Genomic DNA, 18,236 nt, shown 5'->3' with positions numbered 1-18,236 from the left:
CCAGGCTTGTCCATATGCATTCATATTTTTACCTATAATTTTATACATTTTTTTTTCATGTTGCTAAAAGTAATAACCTCTAATGTAAATGACGGATTTGGAGTGATAATGATGTGTCTGTGTAGGTTCGTTGAGTGTAACAAATGCACCACTGGTGGGGGATATTGATAGCAGGTGATGTGGTGTGTGTGGTGTGTGTGTTAGGGGGTGGATATATGTGTGGGAGTTCTCTGTAATTCTTGCTCATTTTTGCTGTGAACCTAAAACTGCTTTAAAAAATAAAGTCTATTAAAAAATCTCAGTGGTTACCAGATTTTCCATTGAGTACCTTACTTTAATTAACCACCTCCTTCCGCATGTAGTTTTTTTCCCTTAGGAATTTGTTTTCAAAACTATTTTTATTGGTCTTGATTATAATAATACCAACCTAATAGGGGTATGGTGAGGATTGAATAAGGTATACGTATAAGGTGCTTAGCATAGTACCTGGCACATAATAATTATAAATAATTTTGCTATTATATTGCCAAAATACTTTCAAATGCAATGGGTGAACATAAAAGGAAGGCAATTCTGATCTGAACAATGATGATGATAATGATGATGGTGATGGAAGCTTCTGTTATTTATTGAGTATCTGTTTTGTAAAAGGCATTTTACATATACAGTCGTCCCCCTTTATCCACGAGGAATATGTTCCAAACACCCCCAGTGGATGCCTGAAACTGCAGATGGTACCAAGCCCTATATATATTATGTTTTTTCCTATACATACATACCTCTAATAAAGTTTAATACATAAAATAAGCATAGTAAGAGATTAACAACAATAACTAATAATAGAACAACTATACCAATATACTGTAATAAAAATTATGTGAATGTGGTCTCTCTCAAAGTATCTTATTATACTCTAGTCACCTTTTCACTTAAGGAAGAAGCACATTAGGACTTCTCGTTGGCATATCCTAGTTGCCAGCATCACTGCTCTTGTGCTTTAGGGCCATTCTTAAGTAAAATAAGGGCTACCTGAACACAAGCACTGTGACACTGCGAGAGGCAATCTGATGACCAGTGTATCTACTAAGTGACTAATGGTCAGATAGCGTATACAGTGTGGGTACACTGGGCAAAGGGATGATTCATGTCCCAGATGGGATGCAGTGGGAAGGCATGAGATTTCATCACTCGACTCAGAATGACGTGCGATTTAAAACTTATGAATTGCTTACTTCTGGAATTTTCCATTTAATGTTTTTGGACTGCATTCACTGCAGGTAGCTGAAACCACTGGAAATGAAACCATAGATAAGGGGGTTACTACTGTGTTATTGCCTTCAGCCCTCATTACAGCTGAGTTGCAGTACTTCCCCGTGGCCATCTAGCTTTTAAGTGGCAAAAACAGGTTTTAAGCTTCAAATTGACTGACGTGAAAGTCTTTGGTTTTTTCTCTCTGTGTACTGCACTGTTGCCAACATTTAAGTAGGTATTTATTGAAATTCTGGTTCTTAGAGTTAACCCAGATTTATTTAGTTTCAGGTTTCCAGGGCCAAATCCTTTTATTTATTCAACTATTCAACAGATATTTATTGAGCAGCTACCATATACCCGACAACATTCTAGGTGCCAAGCTTGAATCCTTTTGGTGACCAGATCACCAGGAACTGGGTTAAGCAAGGTTGGAAAGATTCTATAGACTTTACTTTGAAGCATCTCTGCTTAGATTAACCCTGTAAGTGAATGCTCTGTGTTGCTTACATCTGTGTGTGTTTTTTTTTTTAAATCCCCAAGTGGCCCCAGCTGAGCCAGGCCCTAGCATGTGGTGGATCAGAACAGATTCCTGGAATAGACATACAGCTGAGTAGGAAGTATCACACCACAAATAAGGTGAGAATTATTACTGTTTTCTATGTGTATAGAGTGCTTTCACACAGGTGTCCTTGGAATCTCAGCAAAATCGTTAGCTGTATGAGGCAGGGAATTCTATCCAATGCAGAAGGTGAGGCCCAGGAAAGTGAAGTGGTTTGTCCAAGGTCACAAGGATGGTAAGTGACAGACCAACTGAATACTTGCAAAGGCTCCCAAGCCCATGTTCTTTGCTTCTTCCATTGTACTCTCTGCCCTGGAAAAAGCTATAGAGAAATAAGTCTGTATGAATTTTTTACATGTTAAAAATAAAGTAATATTTAACTTTTTGGAGAGTTTCTTATTGGTTATAAACCCTGCCTGGAGAGGCTTAGCATTAGAACAGGTTTTCCTTGGAGGTTATTTGCAAACTTCTAGGGTCAATATCTTATATAGACATTAATCAAATTTGTTATACTAAGAAAATACAAGAGTCTAAGAACATTTATCCAGTGCTTTTCAAACATTATTTTTCTTTCCATTTCCTATTATGTCAATAGACATAGAACATTCCTTTTCTTAAGGATTGTTCTTTGGGAAATGGGGGGAGGGGGGGTCAAGATTTCCTTTTAGAAGTACTCTTTTCTGTAGAACTTTTATTCTAATACCCTGAATTGATCATTTCCTAGACATGGATTCATATGCATATAGTCAGTGAGGTGGGTATGTCTTGTTTTAAAATTTAGAGGACCTGATATGTTTGCACTGAGTGATGAGATGACCAGAAAAATGAGAATTAAAAATTCTAGTTGAAAAAAAAACCCTAAGCAATAAAAATGCTCTTAGACCTAATGAGAAACAAAAGCATTCTTTATAAAACAATTTTTTTTTGCCACTAATTTGGGTTCTCTTTTTGGTTAAATAGCTTTCTAGTACCAAGGATTTCACACAGCCTGTTGAGGAAAAGGTTGGCGCCTTCACGAAAATAATAGAAGCCATGGGATTCACAGGACCTTTGAAATACAGTAAATGGGTAAAGGCTTTTAAGTTCTTCTCATTTTTCTTTTTGGGCTTTGTGCTTTCTACTCCTTATAGAAGATTTTTTAAAACGTTTGCTTTGCTTTCATGAAATTCATATATTATTTTTAGAGCTTCAGAATGTGTTGTAGTCCCCTTGCCCCTTTTCAGAGTCAGATTTGTACAGCATGAGGGACTGAAATATTCCCTCCGTTCCCTCTACTAGATTCCTTAGAAGTATCTCAGCAGCAGGCAAGCCAGTAAGACTGGGCTTTCCAGGTTCTTGCTACATGATATGTCATATAGATGAGTTCTAAGGAAATAGATGGGCCAGATGTTTTGATGAAAGGTGTTCTTAAGGAAGCATTACTTTGTCCATATCTGTAAGTGATTTTCACTAGATCATTATAATGACTTTCTTTAAAATTTTACTAATAACCATCTTTTAAATTAACTATGTCTTTGATTTATTATAATTCTTATTATGGAGGCATATGTGCTAGCTGTGTCATTCCTAGTCAAGTCTTGGCCTAATATGTTATCTGATATATAGTAGTTGCTATAAACTAATGAATGTCATCTCTGCATTAGGTGCATACTGCCCCTAGATTTTTAAAACAATACCTCTAACCAATTTAAGTAATAAAACATTTGCCGTTTGGTTTTTCTCATTCCAGTCATATTCTAGTATAACCAATTTTTTCCTACCATTATGATAGAAGGGCCTTTTGAAATTGTTAGAATGTTGGATAAACTTATTTTCTAGATAAAATCATAGTTTTGCCCAAAGTACCAAATAATGCCATTTACACCATTTTAACAAGTTGGATTCAAATTAGAATTTCAATTTTATTAGACTTTTACTTTTAGTTTCTTCTTATAATGTCTGGTTCTCTTCCTAACACTTCTCACTAGTACCAAATATATGCCTCTCTCTATAATCTTCCTTTTACATAAATTCTGAAAAGTGAACAGTGGTTCCACAGGCATTTTATTTATAAGGGACTTTTGAAAAGTATAGAAAATAACACACATACAAGGTAATAATGATATTCTTGAGACCCTAAAGTTATGGAGTTCCTCCTTAATCATCGAAGAAATATTAGTTACATTCATGACAATTATCTTTTCTACATGTTAATTCTTTGACAATTGATAATCATTGGTGTATTTGATAATGGTGTTAACCAGAATCTTTTCCCCTATTAAAAGAAATGGTTGTGATTATGGCATTTGGACTGAAAAACTTAAAATGTGTTTTGTTTGAAAATCAGAAATTAGTTAAAAAGGAAATGAGAGCAGAAAGAAAGAGAAGAAAAAAGTGACTGTTTTATTCATTTCTTGAGGATTGAGTTTCACTTGCTTGCTACTATATTCTTTGTCTAGTGTGCTTTTTATATAATTCCAGAGTGAAAGTTAGCTACCATTTGGAGGATTACTAAACCACCAGAAAATTGCTTTACCTCTTTAGCTTAAGTTTGCCTCTGATTTTTCTTGATTCCCTTGTGATCTCAACTAAGTTTCTAATATTTGCCTTTTAAAAATCTTTTGTGATGTGGCAGTGTCTACTTGCTTTAACCGTTTTTTAATTTGTGATATCAAAACATCAAAGTATGACATTCTAGTATAAGTTAAGTGGGAAAATGCAGGTATAACTTTCCCTTTTGAAAGATTGTGAGCCCTTTTCAGCAAATGCTGACTCTGAAATCTGTGGCTGAATACTTGTTTTGGATTGCACTGGTAAGACTCTTTGAGTTTTGGGTTTTTCCATGCCTTTGATCAGAGAGTAAAATGCCTGTTTGTCTGTCCACATCAGCAGTATCAACCTTTTTTCCTCCATTTTTTTCTGTAATGTTTTTATTTGGAGTTTCATTTTTCTTCTGGATTCATATTTAGGAATTTAAATGTACCTTTTCCTTACCTATTTGACTATCCTGAAACAATCATTCTTTTTCATTATCTTTATGTAGCCGTATCAAGTAAGACAAAGACAACATTTACCAGATTCAGCCACGTGTCATAGAATAGGCAGTTTCCAGATGAGCATTTAACTAGAAAAATTATTTCATTTCTGAAGGACAACTGACAAACTATAATGCATTCAGAAACAGGCACTGAGCCTTGTGAAGGCTTTGGGAACTGTGTCGAATGAATAATGGTTGGAGGAAATAAGGATGCTTAGCCAGGAAGAGGGAAGACATGATGGTTCTTCTCAGGTATTTGAGGGGCAAATATAAAGAAAATGAAGAGACTTAATCTGATGCATTGCAGTGAGCAGATGATGTTTAATGAATGTTAAATGAAGCAGACTGAAGTTCAGTAAACAAAAATCTAACAAGAATTGTCCTCTGGTGGGATAGGTAGCCTCACAAGGTCATTGGACTTATCTGAAGAGGGGCCCAGGTAGTTGACTGGATTAGGAATGCTATAGAAAGAATTCCAGTAGAGAATAGAACCTTCAAATGTCTTCAAAATCCTTTCCCTTGGTGTAAGCCTTTTACTAGATTTCTTTTTCATGTTGTAAGATGGGACAAAATGCATGTTAGTGGGAGAGCTGATTTTAATTTCCTAAAGCTTTCTTAAGTGTTTCTGTTTTAGTCAGGTAGATTGATGAAATCTTCCAAAGTTAGACTGAAATAAACACCAAGTCATCTGAGGACCAGAATAAATTGTACATATTGACTGCGTGGAAATTTAGTTCTCCTGCCTCCTTAACTTGCATTAACATGTGAATCTTGAAGAGGTGCTTTCCCTAAGTTGCTATTTCCAGTCCCTATGTGATGGTATTAGGGACTTGCTTTAGAGATTTGTCCAGGAAAATGGTTCACCCAAGTATAAAGGCTTGGCTTCGCTGTAGGAAAAGTAAGGAACTATAAAATGCTCCTGATTGCCACAGCATGAGCCCTGTATAAATACCTGGCCAATCTGGTGAAGTCTTCATTATTTGTAATGAATGCTTTCTTCATGAACATGTTGTGAGGGGAAACTTCCTTCTCAAGGAAAGATTTGGGCCTTGGACACAAGTCTGCCTTTTTCCTTAGGCATAGTGATTAATTATGAACCTAGAGGACTCTATATATATCAGTCTGAAGGGAACTGCAGAGTTAAAAAAAAAATCAAGAAATAGCCATTGGGAATTTTACTTGAAATTGTAAATATGTCTATAATTGAATAGACTATAAGCTCTATGAAAGCAAGAGTGTTTTTTTTTTTTTTTAAAGATATGAAGGGAGAGAGAGAGGGAGAAAACATTGATGTGATGCCTTCCATATGCATGCCTCAACTAGGGATTGAACCTGCAATCTAGGTATGTGCCCTGACCCTGAATTGAACCTCCAGCCTTTTTTTGTACTGGACAACGCTCCAACAATTGAGCCATACTGGCCAGGGCAAAAGCAGGAGTTTTTGGCTGTTTTGTTTGCTGCTCTATTCCCAGCATCCAAATCAAAGCCAGGATTGAGTTAGATATTCAATAAATGAAGCAAAGAGCTAGCTAATAGGTGTCCTAAACTCCCTGTCTCAAGGATAGGAATAGGCCTGTCAAGGCCAAAGTTTTAGGATAATGATATCATTAGGATATCATTAGTTTGGTGATGGTATGGATCATTGCTTTCCATAATATGTTCTGTGTCAGATACTTCCAAGAACCTGAAGGTGTTAATGAAGTTAAATGGGTTTGTATTTTAGCCTACTGATATGGTGAATTACACTGATTCATTTGCAAAGTTGAATCAACTTTGCATTCCTGGGTTAAATCCCACTTGATCATGATATATTGTTCTTTTTAAATATTGATGTTTCTATTTGTTGATATCTTGTTAAGAATTTTTGATTCTATATTCATGAAGGCTCTGGTTCTGTAGTTTCGCTTTTGATATCAGAGTAATATTGGTCTCATAGAATGATCTGGGAAGTGTTCTTTCCTCTTGTTTTCTGGAAGAGTGTGTAGATTTGGTATCATTTCTCTAGTTGTTTGATAGAATCCTGTAGTAATGCCGTTGAGTCTTGAGTTTTCTTTAGGGGAAGATTTTTACCACAAATCCAATTTCTTTAATATAAGACTACTTATTTATTTATTTTTATTCGAATGAGTTTTTGTAGTTTGTATCTTTTAAGGAATTTGTCCATTTCATCTAGGTGATCAAATGTATTGAACTAAACTTTTTCCTAATATTCTCTTATTATCCTATTAGTAAATCTTTAGGATTTGTGATGTTCCCTCTGATTTCTGATGTTGGTAATTTGTATCTTCTCTTTTTCTTGTTTTTTTCCTTCATCAGTCTGAGTCAAGATTTACCAGTCTTACTGATATTTCAAGAACCAGCTTTGGCTTCTTTGATTTTCTGTATTATTTTTCTGTTTTCAAGTTTATCGATTTCTGCTCCTAGTCTTTATTATACCTTTCTTTATGCTTGCTTTTAGGTTTAATTTGCTGTTTTTCTAGTGTACCATGGGTTTTGTTTAATCATGAACTCCCAATACTGATTTACTCCTTATATAGGTATATCTGATTTACTCCTTATAGAGGTATGTCTGATTTCCGCTTGTTAACATGTTCTGTTCCATTTTTCCCTATATGAGCTTTATACTAAAAGCCTTGAAATAATGACAGGCCTCAAACTGGCAAATAAAAAAATCTTAATTACAATCAGATACTTAATCCTTTCTTAATTTATTATGGTCATTTCTGCCCATGGAAGTCTGTTGTCTTCACTCTAGGGAGTATAGAGAAATATGAAGATTATATAGTATTGGATATGATATATCTGTGGTGACTTTGAACCTTAGTAATACACCTCTACTAAAATTCTAGATTGTTTTTGTTTTTGGTTGCTATTTCATTCTCAGTCTGTGCATATTTGAGTTTGTAATTTCCTCTGGTGTTTTAAGAATAAATAAACTTCTACAAGCCTTTTGTTGATGTGCTAGTTTATTGTATCTTTAAGGAACTATTTTGAAAGTCCTTAGAAATCCTATTTAGTTAGTACTGAGTTGGTCTGTAGATCTACAGTTCAACTCTTAAAAGAACTTACTTTTTATTTTTAGATATATTTTCATTAAGGTATAATGTACATATAGTAAAATATACAAATCTTGAGTTTACAGCTCAGTGAATTAATTAAAACTACCGCTCAGATCAAGATCCTAAGAAAATTCTTAGTGCTTTGGAAAATAGTAAAAGGTCAGCCCTTCTACTGTATTTTACATTCATTAGAAACTCTTATTTATAAACACAATCTTCTGTTAATCAGCTAACTATAAAACTAGAGAAATATAGAAAAAAATGACCTCTCCTCCAAGAGAAAAAAAGACTCACAGAATAGATAGCTGTGCCTCTGAGAAAAGGTTGAAGGATTAAGGTTTTTGCTTGTTTGTTTGATTGATTGTGGTCAGAAGAATGGGTGATTTTTTAATAATAAGGGGTTTCAGATTAAAAAGAATGAGTGTGGCTGGTGTGGAACAGGTTCAGAGGCTTGCATGTGGTGAAATGGGCTTGAATTAAAGGAGAGATGTTATTTAAATATTGGAAAAACCTTTTTGACATTTTCATGCTAAAATCCTGAAATGTGAAACTTGTGTGAAGTCTGTATGAATTACTAGCTTTAAGAGTAGAAAGAAATATCTTGTGTTTGTTTAGCTATTAAATTGCCTAGAGACAGGTTTGGACCCTTCCTTCTAGTTGAGGTTCTCTGACCTGGGTCTAATGGCAATAGAACATCCACTTGGTCGTGTCTTGAGTTTGGTTTTGTTTTCTTTGTCTAGAAGATTAAGATTGCGGCACTACGCATGTATAGTAGCTGTGTGAAGAAAACTGACTTCGAGGAATTCTTTCTAAGTAAGTTACTGTTTTTGATAGTTCTGGAAGGGAAAATGAATTTACTTTTTATTTTTATGGTTGTTTCTTAATAGGATAGATTTTTTTTAAAGTCACTAGTGAAATCATTTTTCCTTCACAACATGTGTAATAAAAGCTGCTAATTTTTCTCTTTTAATAGCATAAATAAAGACCAGAGGAGCCCCATAAATAAAACATTTTAACAAATTTGGAAAAAAACCCTAAAAATCTGTCTAGTACAGTGATTTTTCAACCATTTTTCATCTCATAAACTGATTACTAGACTACTAAAATTCTGTGGCACACACACCAAAAAAATATATTTTTTGCTGATCTGATAAAAAAAATAGGTATAATTTCGATTCATTCACATTGGGTGACTGTGTTGTCTGTTGTCATGTTTTAATTTCACAATCTAAGGGAAAAGAGGTCAGTGCACCTGACTGAATGGTCTGGTATTGAATGTTTTAAAAATTCTTGCGACATACCAGTGTGCTTCTTGCGGCACACTGATTGAAAATCCTGGTCTAGTACTTTGACATTAACATCCCGCTTTTTTACACATGCATCTTTTTTACATAACAATATGTACTCATTGTAAACATACCTCTTATATTCTAGATGTTTCACTTACCATTTTGATGTGAACTTTTTGTCAATCAGTTGTCTTTTATTTCTAGTTAAAAAATATTTTTTTTTATTGATTGATTTGAGAGAGACAGAAAGAGAGAAACATTGATTTGTTGTTTTGCTTATTTATTCATTCATTGTTTGATTCTTGTGTGTGCCCTGACCAGAGATTGACCCTACAACCTTGGAGCACCATGACAACCCTCAAACCAACTGAGCTACTCGGCCAGGACTAGTTCTAGTGTTTAATTGTTTTAGTCAATACTGGAATGTGCCTCATGATTTTTCTTTTTTCTGTTGAAGGACTATTAGGTCAAAAGGCACATATAATTTTATTATTTATATCCCATTGACAAAATGCTTTCCAAATGAGTATTACTGGCTTAGACCACTGTTAGAGATTGATTGTATAGAGTATTTATTCTGATGTTATAAACTGTTGTAGTTATGAACAAAGTTAATTAAAGCAGGTACTTGTAAAGTCATTGAGCCAGTCTAAGCCATTTCTAGTTTTACAAATTTTGGAAGGAAATGTGTGTTAGGCATGTCTATGCGAACAGCCATTATCCTCAAGGCAACAAACACCTATACTTGGTTTTTTTCACAGACAGAAAATATTTGTCTATAGTTATGTTAGCAACAATAAAGAAAGCTAGATGCAGTTTTGATTATTTAATAACTATTCTAGTGTTTTAAAAAACCAAATGTAAGGGTTGTTTGTTTTCACTATTTCAGCAGACTGATATTATTTTAGAAACTAAACATATCAAACTAAGTTGTCGTTCTAATTTAGTATCCACCATCCATTTCTTATTTATTCATAGTAAAGAAAGAAAACTTTTCTGTTTCGTTTTACTCTTGAGCAGTTTCTCATTTTAGGAAAAATTATGGTGAAAGGAAAAAAATTTTTCTCTATCTGATGAAGAAACTATTAATACCAGAAGCTGGATTTTTTAAAGTAGTTTCTTGAATCCATGTGCTTAAGTATTTTTCATCAGGTATTAAAACCTCATCCTCAGACATCTATTTAATATTTGATTTAATAAATAACTCAGAAACTTATTATAATTATCTTGAAGTGATGTTTACTAGTTATCTTTGTCTTAGCCAGTCCTCATTATTGAAGATTCTTGGGTTAATATATTAAATAATGAAACATTTAAGTTTCAGTTTATAATCTGTTATAAACTACTTATAAAAATTATTACCATACATACTAATAATTCTAAATTACATGGTATACTTTTATATTTTTTCATTAGAAGTTAAAAACCTTGTGAGGTAGGGGAGCTTATATTTTTATTTTTATTTTTGTTTTATTTCCAGAAACAGTTGAAACTTAAAGAGGCTAAGTGACTTGCCCAAAGTTTCTTGGTCCAACTTTGACCCTATGTCATCTGGTTTAAAATCCAGGAATTTTCCCACTATAACATATGGTTTGTAAGTGAATGTAATGCATATTAGAAATTGTAATTCATTTAAATATTTTTGTATTTTATCATACTTAAATGAGAACTCCCTATGAGGTGTTCTATTAGTACAGTAAACTGATGTTTATATATATTCAAGTGTGTGCTTCTCAGCAAACTTTGCCCTAGCTTTACCTATGAAGTAGTTAACTAGGGAGGCAGAACAGTTTTCTGTGATACCACACTTACTTACTTCAGGTTTTCTAAGACTCAATTTGATAATTGCCTTTTAGAACCATAGAATGTTCATTTGTATTATGCTCCATTGTGGTCCATCTATCATTTGTGAGTAGATTACATTTTAAGATCAAACCAAGCTCCAGTCGGTATGGCTCAGTTGGTTGGGTCACATGCCTGGGTTGCAGGTTCAGTCCTCTGGGACACATACAGAAGACAACCGATCAATGTTTCTTTCTCACATTGATGTTTCTCACCCTCTCTTTCTACCTTCCTTCCCCTCTTTTTAAGATCAAAGATAAAATAAATGTTTAAAATCAAACCAAAGTGGTTCCAAACTGTGGCTAGTGAATAAAAAAGGGGAACCAATCTGAAAAGAACCATTTGAAAGTGGATAAAGAATATCTAGCTATAAAATAATAAGAGTGACTTTTATTTTTTTCATATTAGAGTCTAAAGAGTAGGCCAGATTTGGAGTAAAAGAGGAGAATATATATATATTTACTTACTTATATATTTATATTACATCTTTCAAGTGGCCATTGATCCCTTGGGTTTTGGTATTTCAGTGCTTGACTTTTAGAGTCCTGAGAGTTTAGTAATTTTTTAAAAGACTAGAGAGCCTCAGGTAGCTTATCAGCCTCATCCCCACTCCAATAAAAGTGAGGCCAGTGCTATTTCATGAAGAATGTGTAAGGCTGAATTGTTTGCCTGCAGTGTCCTTACGAGTGAGCAACATATGTATCCGCCTCTTGGACAGGCCCCCATAAAATGCCAAAGTAGACTGCCATCGCAGAGCCAAAGTGTTCAAAGATCTTGATCCAGAGATTCTGGCTGGTGAGGTACCTTAGCAGCCCATTGTTGTGCATAAATGAGCACATCCTCTGTGAGCTTTGCTAACTGGTCTTTTGGAGATCAGTTCTGTTTTGAAGAGCACTTTGGATCAGAGGTGGCCAGGCAGTACAGTTTGTGTTTAATTCGATACTGCTGTCTACACATTCCTTTGTAGGTAGGCCTTAACACATAACGTTTGAGAGGAGGTTCCTTAAGGAATGAGTCAATGATTGGAGTTCATCATTTTATTGACACAGTCTTAAATAATTAGTGAGTTTTTTCAAAGATAATTTAACCCCTAGTGTTTAAATAACTCACTGAAAAATAACAATAGTGAATATTTATTGAGTACCTATTAAATATTAACCATTTTGCCAAACATTTTACAGGCCTTATTTAATCCTCACAAAAATTTTATAAGGTAGGTTCTCTTGTTCTCTCCATTTTTACAGAGAAGAAAACTGAGGCACTGCGAGACTAAGTAACTTTATTCAGAGTCATGTAGGGAGTGAGAGGTCGTCATGGTTTTGAATCAGGCAGTTTGACCCCAGAGCCTGCATTAAACAAAGAGCTATGCTAATACTGCTGCCCTATAATTATTTCATTTTACCTAAGTCAGTGTTGAGAAAGAAAATACCTCATCTCAAAAAATAATGCACTGGGTGTTTATTGGAGCAAGAGTTATGATTATGGCGAAAGACTCTCCAGCAGGTTTTAACTTTGAAGTGTTTAAACTCATTTCATTGAGCTAAAGAATCTGCTGTGTTTTTATGTTGCTCACAGTCAAACATTCACTAATCTTGTTTTTTAGGGCTTTACCTTGTGGGTTTCTGTTTTGACCCCAGTGAATACAGGGAGTCAATCATATGCCAGCTCTTTTCCCATCCTCAGTCCTGAGCCGATACCCAGAAGGGAAAACTGTGACCCAGGTCCAGTTGCTGGCCTGTCCGTCTGTCTGTGCTTTCCAGCCTAAGAACCGATTCCCTCTCTGAGAAAACTGGAAAGGCTCCTGGAGGCTGCTGTGAAGCTTTGATGTAGAGTAGCAATTGAACAGATTGTCCTTTAGAGGCAGCCAAATTTCATTTTCCAGATTGAAAGACAGACTTCCAAGAAAACTTTTCTTTTTAATGTTTTGTTCTAGCATCCAAAAAAGACCCAACTTCAGATCCGGGCTTGAGAGTTTCTCATGGCTATTCTTGTTCTAGGTGGAGGGTAGTTGGCCCACTCTCAGATGGCATGTGTCTTAATAGCTGTATGGCCAGCCAGGCCAGCCTTCACCTCCCTCCTGCTGGGCTCCAAGAGGAAGTCCACTTGACAGCTGCTGGGCACCTCCCAGTAAGCTCACCAGAATATTTTGGTGTCATTTTGTGACAGACCTGGACTTATACCCGAGCCCAGCCACTAGCTTGTTAATATTGTGGCTGCCCACAAGTTTTTTAGCCTTTTCCTCATCCCTGTAATGAGAATTTTAATGCCTCCCTTCAGGGTTAAAGTGAGGATTACGTGAGATGATGTACTGATATGACCAGCAGTGGACCTGGCATGTAGTATGGGCCCTTAGTGAACGTTAGTTTCTGATATTAGAGAGGCAGTTGACAATTAAGACCACAGTGCCTGGAATCAAGTAGATCTGATTTATCCAGTGTGTCTCATTTCATAGCCATGGCTCTGGGCAATTGTCCTGTTCCCTCCTAAGTGTCAGTTCCTCACCTGTCAAATGGGGATAATATCAATACCCACTTCATAGGATTATTGGGAGGACTCATTGAGCCAATGGTGAAAGCGCCTGTTATAATGTTTGTCGTAAAGTAAGACCACAGTGAATTGTAGCTCTTTATTAATATTGGTGTGTTAGCATACTTCACAGGGGTCTTGCTCTGTGTTTTCTCTCCTAATGGCCCCTAGTTGTTATCATTTAGTATGTTGTGTACTTCATTGTTTCCTGAAAAGCAGAAGATACCACTTATTTCTTGAGTCATTGTTCTAAAGGACAGATTCTACCCACTGATTCTCTTTTTTCTTTATCCTCTTGCTTCACCTTTTCTCTCTGTCATAAGGAGAATATATTCAGTGGGGGACCCCTCATCCAGTCAGAGGCATTTCTTAGAGATCTGAGAGACTTGTATGCTTGAGCACGGATGGATTTTTGGTATCTTAAACCAAGGAGGAGTCCTGCCCAGTTTTGTCATTCCTGGAGGTGATAAACAGCCTTTTGTTAGAAATGGTCTGCCTTCAGCTGCAGTTCCTTAGAGCTCCACTTCTTTCATCTGGTTATTTATCTTGGGTGAATCAGTAACACACTGGGTCACCCTCCAGAAAGAAGACAGAAAAAGGAGACTAGAAGAACTTGGACTTTGTCAGCGGGGTACAAGTGAAGAAAGCCTGTCCTTCAGTGGAGTAGGCAAGGTGGTGTCTGCATAGTTTTCCAGAAGAATTTGAGATCAGGAAGGGAAAAATACCAGAATTACATGGAAGTTGGAAGGAGCCAAAGAGATCACCTAGGTCACATTATGTAAAGTGAGAGAAGTGAGGCTCAGGGAAGAGAATTGATTTGCCCAAGGCTGCACAGCAAGGTGGTAACAAGGCTGGAACTAACAGGCTGACTGATGGTAGTCAGTACTGTTTCTACTTGTGATCTTAACCTTGTGGTTTCCCTGGTATAATCAGAAACTACTATAACTGCCATATATTTTAGTTGAACAAATTTCTACCAATATTTAAAAGAGTCAGTATTTCTTCTCTAAACCCGTACTTATTTATACTTTTTTGTTATTTTCTAGGGTGTCAGATGCCTGATACATTCAATTCATGGTTTCTTGTAACTCTTCTTCATGTCTGGTAAGTGAACAATTTAAATGAAGTTACCAAAGGTTTTGTTTTTGTGTTTTTTTAATTGCTAGCTTGAAATGTATAGCCTTCAACAGTGCTGATTATATGAAATGGAAGTTGTTCAGGCATTAAAAACTGTTCCTTTCATTTTAATAAGCGGTGTCTTGAAGCACATTTTTATTAAAGGTCAAAGCATAGTCCCAGAAAGAAGTTAATATTTGTAGGATTTTCTCAAGGAACACCTAACCCAGTGAACAATGCTATCAGTATCTCTAAGAGACTCTATGAGCTTGGATGGAAAGTTCTCTCCCTTGGCTGTTTTAGGAAAGTTCACATTTACGTAAGAGTGGTTTGAATTGTGAGAATCCGTGGTCATTTTCGTTGCTGGTCATCAGAAACCTTTAACAAATTATAGCACTGACATTTACGCCTGTACCTCTAAAATGTGCATACAGGTTAGATTCATGCCAGGTTTGTTGCGTGTAAAAATATTTAACACCTTAAACAGTATATTTTTCTTCAACTGCAAAATAAGTAGCCAAAAAAAATTAATTTTTCATCTAATGTTACACAGTATTAAAGGTCAGAAGGATATAGGAGAGACATTGAAGTGGGGGCTGGGGAATGTATTTATTGAACTGCCAGGCCTGGGGAAAGTAAATTCTGGAGAACTAAGTTTACTACTTTGACCATACCGAGTACCTAAGGAACTTGGGGAATGGTTGCCCTGTCAAAAGGACCCTTGTTTAAGACTGCCTTCAGCTGAGCTTTGCATCACAGGACTGACTACTATATAAAGACTTTGGTTTTGATCACCTCTGAAATATTTCTTCTTCTGAACTCAGTCACTGAGATTGGTGAAGGGACCTAAGGTAGCAGTTTTTTTTTTCGAAGCTGGTAGTTTATTGAGTGCACACTATGTCCTAGGCAGTGCGCTGGAAATTAGCAACAGTTCTAAGAAGCTCACAGTCTAGTGAGGGAGATAAGACATGTAAAATGATCAGTTATAAATCAGAATGGCTAAGCTCTATAATAAATTTGATTAAGTCGTGCTTGTGGGATCACAGGGGAAGCTACAACTATCAAAACATTGACTAGCTCTACCTGTTTCTTTGAAATGTGCTATGTCTTTTAGTCAGACAGCTGAAAAGGCAAATTACCCCTGTCTGAGTGGCGAAGGTTAGGAAAAGCTTCAGGGAGGGAAGCTGGATGTACTGAGAGAAAAACTACTTTTTTCAGAGGGGAGGACTGAGAGGTGGCACTGGAGCATTACTCACTGGAAAGGTGGGAGGGTTGCAAGGCTAGGCTGCTCCCAGAGGAGCTCAAAGATAATATTCAGAGGCTGTATGAAAGACTCTTTATTGCCCATATAGTTAAAGGTATCAGAGTGTTAGAGGGAGTGGATGGCAAAATAAAATACATAATCCCTGTGACCACATCCCAAGGTCAATACCTGACTAATAGCAGCTGGGAGAACCTTGAAACTACTTGCAGTTCTTTCAAGTTGACCGCCATTTCCAAACGTGTCTGCCGAGTCTTCCTTGCTGAGGTCAGTTTAATTTCTCAGAGGAGTGGGGGGTACCACCACCAGTTAAGTGGGAGGAGAGAGGCTTTCTGCTTCAAGTCTACCCTTGATCTCCTCTCCACCCTGCCCCCCTTAGTCCTCATGATCTACAGGCTTTGGTGGAATGAGTCAGTAGCTTTTCAGTTTGAATCTGCAAACTCTGATTGAGAACCTACTGTGCGTGAAGGATTTTGGGGCATTGGAGAGAAGGATTTGACATGGTGTGCACCTTTAAGAAACTTAGTCTAGTGGAAAACAGATGTAAACTACAATAGCCTGTAATGGATGACAGTGAACAAAGTGATGTGCCCAGAGGCACCAGCAGATACTATGAAAGCACAAAGAGGTGTGACTGAATCCCTGTTTGGTGGTGGTGGGTGGGGGGAGCATTGGATAAAGTGTCTGTGGTAGAGGTCACATTTGAAATGTACCGGGAAGGGTGAGGAGCATTTCTGTCAGAGAAAAGGAGGCATTTTAGGTTGAAGAAATAGCAGAAGCAATACACAGATCATAGACAAGCACATAGAAAGGGAAATAAATTAGACACAAAAAGACAAATACTGTATCATTCCACTTACATGATGTACCTAAAGTAGGCAAATTCCGAGAGACAGAAAGTAGATGAGAGGTTATCATGGGCTGAGAGCAGGCAGGGAAGGGGAGTTATTGCTTAATGGTTAAGGGATTGTTTGGTGTGATGATAAGTTTTAAAAATAGATAGTGATGATTGTTGCATAACATTGTGGATGTAATTGATGCCACTAAATTGTACACTTAAAGTGGCTAAAATGGTAAAATTTATGTTTTATATATTTTCCCACAATGAACGAATTGGGGGAGTGTGTGAAAAACAAAACATGGAGCAGTTAAGGGCAGCCAGCTGTCTGAAGGGTCTGGGCAGGTTTCTGGAGGAATGGATTGGGAAGGGTCACCAGAAAGGTAGTTTGAGACCCAGTTGTGCTGTGATCCTCCAAGAAGACGTGGGGAACTCCATCTTCTAAGGGCCAGGGGTGTTAGGAAGAGTAATGGATCTGTCCCAAGTCTGGGGAGAAGCTGTGTTCCTCTAACCCTTTTCTGTTGGCCTGATGCTCCAAGGAGGGTAACCAAGGGATAGCCAAATTCAAAACGCCTGGACTCTGCACTTGCTAGAGATGTATAGGGATTGAAATGCCTCCTGTAGGTGGTAGTGTGGGGTGGGGAGGTGGTAAGGCTTAGAAAGCAGTTGTTAAAGTAGCAAGAATTTCCCCCCAAACCACCTAACAAACAATACCCTGGCAGTGGACTTCCCAGAAAGTTTGCTTGGGTTCCCAAGAGTGACTGTTAGAATAGGGGCAGGATTTCTCACATCCTGTTAGTTCCCTGGAGGAGGTGTTATCTTTCCCCTATCCTGTCCGCTTTCTCAAGTTCCCAACTTTTTCTCTGTGTTGGGAGGTAGGACTGGGATCCCTCCAGAGGGCCCTTATCAGTTGTGTATTCATGTGGACTTGCAGCTGCAATGACTGTGTGTTCTTTGTCTTTGCTGAACAATATTAGTATTGACTGTAGCTGCTGAAAAAGAGCTGAGAGACTGCTGTCTGGACTATTCAGCATCCCCACGAGGACATGGGAAAAGCTGATCTCCTCCTCTGTCCCAAGTCTTCATCCATGGTGTTACGATCTATTCGGGTGCCCACACCAGAAACCTGGGGGTCGTGCTTGACTTTCCCCTCACTCCCTTCATCTGGTTAGTCACCAGTCACCAACTCCAAGTGTTCTCCTAACTGTGATCCATAGTAACAAATGCATCTTACATTGTGAACCAGAACACACACATATGTCTGATATAGTACTTTGGTAAAACTTATCCTTACAGTGTCAGATAATCTTTGATATTTTCTATTCCATTTGAATTCATTTTAAACAAAAGTTCTAGATGTCACCCATTAAATTAATTTACTGGGTTATAAGCAATAAATAGCACCTAAAAACTGGTCTTTGGCCTGCAACTTCCCTCTCCTTGTGCCAATTAACACTAATAATTAATTAATGTTTCTCA

General features: G+C 36.8%; 1 protein-coding gene across 1 annotated transcript in view; it reads left to right on the top strand.

Annotated features, from left to right (window-relative positions):
- Positions 1-18,236, top strand: part of UQCC1 (ubiquinol-cytochrome c reductase complex assembly factor 1) — a 95,315-nt gene that overhangs the window by 18,611 nt on the left and 58,468 nt on the right. The window contains exons 3-6 of the mRNA XM_090286309.1: positions 1,792-1,887; positions 2,771-2,878; positions 8,626-8,698; positions 14,589-14,646. Coding sequence (XP_090142435.1) covers positions 1,792-1,887; positions 2,771-2,878; positions 8,626-8,698; positions 14,589-14,646 — 335 coding nt within the window. The remainder of the gene's footprint in view (positions 1-1,791; positions 1,888-2,770; positions 2,879-8,625; positions 8,699-14,588; positions 14,647-18,236) is intronic.

The sequence above is a fragment of the Furipterus horrens genome, unplaced genomic scaffold (assembly GCF_987537825.1).
Source record: "Furipterus horrens unplaced genomic scaffold, mFurHor1.1.pri manual_scaffold_8, whole genome shotgun sequence".
NCBI lineage: Eukaryota > Metazoa > Chordata > Mammalia > Chiroptera > Furipteridae > Furipterus > Furipterus horrens.
This window is presented reverse-complemented; position numbering and strand designations above follow the sequence as displayed.